This window comes from Chlorella variabilis (assembly GCF_000147415.1).
Source record: "Chlorella variabilis unplaced genomic scaffold CHLNCscaffold_26, whole genome shotgun sequence".
Classification (NCBI taxonomy): domain Eukaryota; kingdom Viridiplantae; phylum Chlorophyta; class Trebouxiophyceae; order Chlorellales; family Chlorellaceae; genus Chlorella; species Chlorella variabilis.
The window spans coordinates 1,846-8,594 of NW_005435062.1; the positions used below are offsets into that span (position 1 = coordinate 1,846).

Genomic DNA, 6,749 nt, shown 5'->3' on the forward strand with positions numbered 1-6,749 from the left:
GCAGTTGAGCAGTCTGCGTGGGGAGTGTTGGACGGCGGGCCACCTGGCTGCACCAGCGCCCGCCAGCTGTCCAGCCTGCTCACCTACAGCACCCACCGCGTTGGGACGCGGCCAGACCGAAAGCCAGATGGCCAAACCGAAAGCCACGCGCCCCACACCCGCGCCAGCTGGCAAAACCCAACGGTCAGCTCCCCCGACCCAATGCCATCTGTCAGCACCCTCCAGCTGGCGGCGACATCTGGCAGCCACCCGCCATCTGGCCATTCTCCCATGCATGCATATAATCCCCTGCATTTCGCCTTGTTTGTCATTCTCTCCTAGTGCCCTTCCTCAGTGACTGCCCTCTGCAGTCAGGTGTAAAGCCCTTCTCTCACAACAGGTTATGGGCCCCAACCCCCGCTGCCCCAACTGAACCCCAAGGAAGTTTCCCCTTTGTACCTTCATCCCTCACCATGGCTGCGGAAGCCAGCAAGCCCGTGGTTGAGTGCCTGGACGTGGACAACTATGCCACCTGGCGGATCCTGATGAAGTACGTCCTCATCTCCAAGGGCCTGTGGGCCGCTGTGGAGAGCGACACGGTCGAGCATGAAGCTGACCAGAAGGCACTGGCCACCATCGGCCTGTACGTGAAGGAGCACCACCTGTCCACGCTGGAGCGCTGCGGCACCGCCAAGCGAGCGTGGATGGAGCTGGAGAGAGTCTACCAAGCTAAGAGCAACGCGCGCAAGCTGCAACTACGCATGCAGCTGAGCCAGCTGAAGATGGGCGCCACCGAGCCCCTGACCAAGTATGTGTCCCGTGCCAAGGAGATCCAGGCCCAGCTGCGCGCTGCCGGCCAGGATGTGGCAGACACCGAGATTGCCTGGTCCGTGATGTCCGGCCTGCCGTCTGCCTATGCAACGATGGCCACCGTGATCACCGCCACCACCGACGGGGACCTGAGCCTGGATGACATCCTGCCCAAGCTGCTCACCGTGGAGCACAACGAGCAGAAGACAGAGCGCCCCAGCGAAGAGGCGCTGATGGCCAACGCTCAGGACCGCCACGCCGGGCCGGGCCGTCCAAGCAACCACCCCGGTGGCAAGTCCAAGGGCCCCTGCTTTCATTGCGGCATCCTGGGGCACCACAAGTTTGAGTGTAGGAAGCTGGCGCAGGAGCGCAGCCAGCAGCAGCAGCAGCGGCGGGCAGACCAGCAGCGCCCACGCCGCCAGCAGCAGCGCCCGCACCAGCGGTTTGCCGCTGCCATTGCCCTGTCAGCCTCAGCAGGGCCCCCGTGCCTGGGGCCACCCAGCAGCGGACGGGGGGGTGTCCTCAACACCAGGTGGAGCAGCCAGAACAGGATCAGCCGGCGCAGCCACAACATTAGCCGGAACAGCTGCAGCACCAGCCAGGGCAGTGACAGCTCCCAACGCTGGGTGCTAGACACCGGTGCATCTTGCCACCTTACTCACGACTCCTCTGTTCTGCTCGACCCCTACCTGCTGAAGGAGGCCATCACCATCACCTTTGGCAACGGCGGCACTGGCAAAGCCACCACTGCCGGGCACGTGCTGCTGCACACGCCCAACGGCCCCTTCATCCTGCGCGAGGGCATCGACTACGAGGAGGTCTTCGCCTTCGCCCCCGTCAGCAAGTTTACCACCCCGCGCACCCTGCTGTCCATCGCTGCCACCAACGACTACGAGATCCACCAGCTGGACATCAAGACTGCTTTCCTCAACGGCGACCTGGAGGAGGAGGTGTACATTCAGCAGCCCCCTGGCTACGAGGAGGGCAACAACGACATCTCCTGCCACCTGAACAAGGCACTCTACGGCCTGAAGCAGGCGCCCCGGGCCTGGCACAAGAAGCTCAAGTCCGTGCTGGAAGAGATGGGCTACATCGAGTCAAGCGCCGACCCCGCTCTCTTCATCAAGCCCGGCGCCGACCCCATCTACCTACTCATCTATGTCGACGACATACTGGTCGTTTCGATCGACGTCGCCGAGCTGCAGTCCACCAAGGTCCAGATCCTGGCTGCCTTCGACGCCCGCGACCTGGGCCCTGTCACCTACTTCTTGGGCATGGAGATCATCCGCGACCGCGCCAACCGGACCATCAAGCTGGCACAGAAGCGCATGACGGCTGACCTGCTGACCAAGTTCAACCTGGGTGAGGCCAAGCCCCTGAGCACCCCACTCAGCACCGCCACCAAGCTCACCAGCGTCGGCGAGCCCATGGACGCACGCACCCCCGGCTATGCTCAGCTGGTTGGGAGCCTGCTGTATCTGTCAGTCTGCACACGCCCCGACATCGCCCAAGCCGTGGGAGCTCTCGCCCGCTACATGTCCAAGCCCAGCCTCGCCCACTGGCAGGCAGCCAAGGGCGTGCTGCGCTACCTGGCGGGCACCGCCAACTACGGCATCACCTTTGGCGCTGGCGGCCCCGGGCTGGAGGCCTACTGCGACGCAGACTACGCCGGCGACATCGACACCCGGCGCTCCACCACCGCCTACTTCTTCATCCTCAACGGCGGTGCCATCAGCTGGTCCAGCCGCCTGCAGCAGACCGTGGCGGCCTCCACCACCGAGGCCGAGTACATGGCGGCAGCCGCCGCCATCAAGGAGGCCCTCTGGCTGCGCACCCTGTTGGGCAACCTTGGCCAGCCCATCCAAACCATCCCCATGCTGGCTGATAGCCAGGGCGCCATCAAGCTGCTCAAGAACCCCGTCTTCTCCATGCGCTCCAAGCACATCGACGTCATCTACTGTTGACGGGAGGTATTTACAAAGGCAGCAAGAGTAGTAAATTCGCACTAGAGGCGGCGTTAAATAGATCTGGGGTGGAGGAGCATATTCCCGGCATATACTTGGGATATTCCTGATACGATGCGGGTACGATGCGGCACAAAGGCATCATGGTATCGGTGAGCATAATGGCTGGGTCAGGTGCACGAAAGGGAGTGGCACAAGTGTCGATCAACTGGGAATGGGGTGGGGAAACACAATTTGCGGTGTCTGGGGCGGGAAAGGCGGGAATGAGGGTATCAGTGCAGCGGATGTGTAGACTGGACACGTGGCATTGTCACAGCTCAACATCTACCACTTTGCCCGCGAGCGCGTGGCACGCAACGACGTTTCCTTCTCCTACATCAAGACTGACCACATGGTCGCCGACTCCCTGACCAAGCCCGTGCCGGCAGCCAAGTTCGACTACTGCCGCACCGCCATGGGCATCACCCCCTGCAGTTGAGCAGTCTGCGTGGGAGTGTTGGACGGCGGGCCATCTGGCTGCACCAGCGCCCGCCAGCTGTCCAGCCTGCTCACCTACAACACCCACCGCGTTGGGACGCGGCCAGACCGAAAGCCAGATGGCCAAACCGAAAGCCACGCGCCCCACACCCGCGCCAGCTGGCAAAACCCAACGGTCAGCTCCCCCGACCCAATGCCATCTGTCAGCACCCTCCAGCTGGCGGCGACATCTGGCAGCCACCCGCCATCTGGCCATTCTCCCATGCATGCATATAATCCCCTGCATTTCGCCTTGTTTGTCATTCTCTCCTAGTGCCCTTCCTCAGTGACTGCCCTCTGCAGTCTGGTGTAAAGCCCTTTTCTCACAACAGGTTATGGGCCCCAGCCCCCGCTGCACCAACTGAACCCCAAGGAAGTTTCCCCTTTGTACCTTCATCCCTCACCATGGCTGCGGAAGCCAGCAAGCCCGTGGTTGAGTGCCTGGACGTGGACAACTATGCCACCTGGCGGATCCTGATGAAGTATGTCCTCATCTCCAAGGGCCTGTGGGCCGCTGTGGAGAGCGACACGGTCGAGCATGAAGCTGACCAGAAGGCACTGGCCACCATCGGCCTGTACGTGAAGGAGCACCACCTGTCCACGCTGGAGCGCTGCGGCACCGCCAAGCGAGCGTGGATGGAGCTGGAGAGAGTCTACCAAGCTCTGTTGCCATGAGGCGGTCGCCTTGGCGCATGCCAGCGGCGTGCGATGCGGCGACTTGTTGCTTGAGCTGCAGGTTGGTGTGCGAGATTGCAGCCACCTGCTCTTGCAGGCTGTCAATCTGCTGCTGCTGATGCTGCAGCTTCTGCATGGCTTCCGCCAGCTGCTGCTGCAGCAGGCTGTAGGCTACGCTGGTGGGCTGCGAGGCCGCCGCCCCGCCCTCCGCCTCCGCTGCGACCTGCGGCAGTTGGGCGGCAGCGGAAGATGGTGTCAGGGCACCCACAAGAACGCTGCATACTTTCGCGGAGGAGGTGGGCAGGGCCTTGGGGGTGCCTGGCAGAGCCCCAAGGCCCTGCCCACCCGCGGCGCCCTCCTGCTCACTGCAGGCGCCGCCCTCCGCCGCTGCCGCCGCTGCCGCGAAAGCAAGCTGCCCAGGGGCGGCACTGCTGACGCTGCGGCGGCGGCTAGATGTTGTAGCAATGCTGGATCGGCGCAGCAGCGAACTCCCCTGGAGCCTCGTTGCCCGCCGCCCAGCACTCTCAGTGTCGATCAGGTCATCCAGCCTCTTGGTGAGCGCCGTGCGCCAGGCGCCCATGTCCACGGTAGACTTGGCCAGTCTGACATCATAACGCTTGGCGAGGGAGCGCAGGGACTCCAAAGCGAGTTTGCTGTTGGCGAGCTGTCTGTCCCGCTTGAGCTGGGCGAGCCACCCTGGGGTTCCCGGCGCCGCGGTGTTGGACGGCGGGCATGCTGCCCAGAGCTGGTGTGAGCTGCTGTGCTGGTGCCATCTGGTCTGGGGCTCGGTAGTGATGTATATGACAGCCTGGGATGCTGAGTTGGTGGGTAGCATGCAGATGGGAGCTGGCTGTGGCCACCGGGCGATCGGGTCGGCGAGCCAGCTAGCTTGCTGCCGCTACCCAAGCGGCACCGCATGCTGCCCAGAGCTGGTGTGAGCTGCTGTGCTGGTGCCATCTGGTCTGGGGCTCGGTAGTGATGTGTATGCCAGCCTGGGATGCTGGGTTGGTGGGTAGCATGCAGGTGGGAGGTGGCCTGAGTATGCCAGCAGGACTGGCAGCAGGGGGTCTCGCTGCGCCGCCACCGCCGCCACGCCGCCACCTCAGAAGCTGTTGCTGTGCCATGCTGGGGTGCAGGATGGCCCTGAGCTGCCACTGGCACTTCCAGGGATGTGTAATAGTGGTGGAGGGCAGGTGGGAGGTTCTGGAGAGGCATGGGTGGGGCATGCCAGCAGGGCTGGCAGCAGGGAGTCTCGCTGCGCCGCCACCGCCGCCACGCCGCCACCTCAGAAGCTGTTGCTGTGCCATGCTGGGGTGCAGGATGGCCCTGAGCTGCCACTGGCACATCCAGGGATGTGGAATAGTGGGGGAGGGCAGGTGGGAGGGTCTGGAGAGGCATGGATGGGGCATGGCAGGAGGCGAGGTCATAGGTGGTGGCGGTGGTGGCGCCGCCGCCAGGCAGTTTTTTTCAAATCGACGTTTTGGGGCATGTTGAGGCTCCTGGGGGTATTTTGGGGCGCAGAATCGGATTCCCCAGGTCAAAATACCCCCAGGGACACCTGGAGCCCCCAAAACGGGGTGGGCCCAGCCAGCACAGCTGAAATGTGAGCTATATAGGTGTATGTAGGGTGCATTACTACTCACATTGTGACATCCATGTAGGGTGTATTATAGGGGGTCAAAAGGTATCCTAGCTGGGAGAGGGTAGGACAGCATGCGACAGGGCCATGCCGACGCCAGCCCCCGGGGCCCCTTGACTTGACTTGACTTGACTTACAGAGCGGATTCGGAGCCAACGAGGCTCATACACGCATTGCGGCGGCGTAAAACATGGCAGTCATTGATAAATGAAGCAACTCTATTCTGGTCTTGGGACAAAAAGCATGGGATGGACGTGGGCAAATCAGGGGGGAAGAGATCTGCGTACTCAAAGCGCAGATGGTCGTAAATGGGGCAGTGGAAAACCATATGGGTCTCGTCTTCAATGGCGGGAGAAGCACACAAGAGGCAGGTGCGTTCATGGGTGGAGGCCTGGATGGCCTTTGGCAAATAGCGTTCCCGTTCGATGCGAAGGTCATGGCAACTGGTTCTAAAGCGAGTGAGGGCGATACGGAGATTGGGGTCATAGACTTCAAGCAAGTGATGTGCTGGTTGGGAGAGGGGCAGGCCGCCGCGAATGTGCTGTAAGTAGTAGGCAAATTTGTTGGTACTGCTGGGTGTTACTGGGAGTTGCTGCTGTTGGCTGATGTTGCTGGCTGCTACTGGCTGCTGCTGGCTGCTGCTCTCGGGCTCCGGCTTGGTCAGCGCCAGCTCCAGGGACTGGCGAAGGTAAGCTGCTGCTGCGCGCTCCACCACGGTCTTCTCATCCAGCTCGCGGGCAAAGTGGTAGATGACGTCGATGTGCTTGAGGATACCTTTTGACCCCCTACAATACACCCTACATGGATGTCACAATGTGAGTAGTAATGCACCCTACATGCACCTATATAGCTCACATTTCAGCAGTGCTGGCTGGGCCCACCCCGTTTGGGGGGCTCCAGGTGCCCCTGGGGGTATTTTGACCTGGGGAATCCGATTCTCCGCCCCAAAATACCCCCAGGGGCCCTGGCGCCCCCCAAACGGGGTGGGCCCAGCCAGCACTGCTGAAATGTGAGCTATATAGGTGCATGTGGGGTGCATTACTACTCACATTGTGACATCCATGTAGGGTGTATTGTAGGGGGGTCAAAAGGTATCCTCAAGCACATCGACGTCTTCAACCACTTTGCCCGCGAGCTGAATGAGAAGACCGTGGTGGAGCGCGCAG

At 62.1% G+C, this 6,749-nt stretch overlaps 1 protein-coding gene across 1 annotated transcript; it reads left to right on the plus strand.

Annotated features, from left to right (window-relative positions):
* Positions 1-3,674: 3,674 nt before the first annotated feature.
* CHLNCDRAFT_139651 (hypothetical protein) lies at positions 3,675-4,114 on the plus strand (the record flags this gene model as incomplete). Its single annotated transcript, XM_005843781.1, has 2 exons — positions 3,675-3,901; positions 4,072-4,114. 2 exons carry the CDS (start codon positions 3,675-3,677, stop codon positions 4,112-4,114), a joined length of 270 nt encoding a protein of 89 aa, XP_005843843.1.
* Between the last annotated feature and the right edge of the window lie 2,635 nt (positions 4,115-6,749).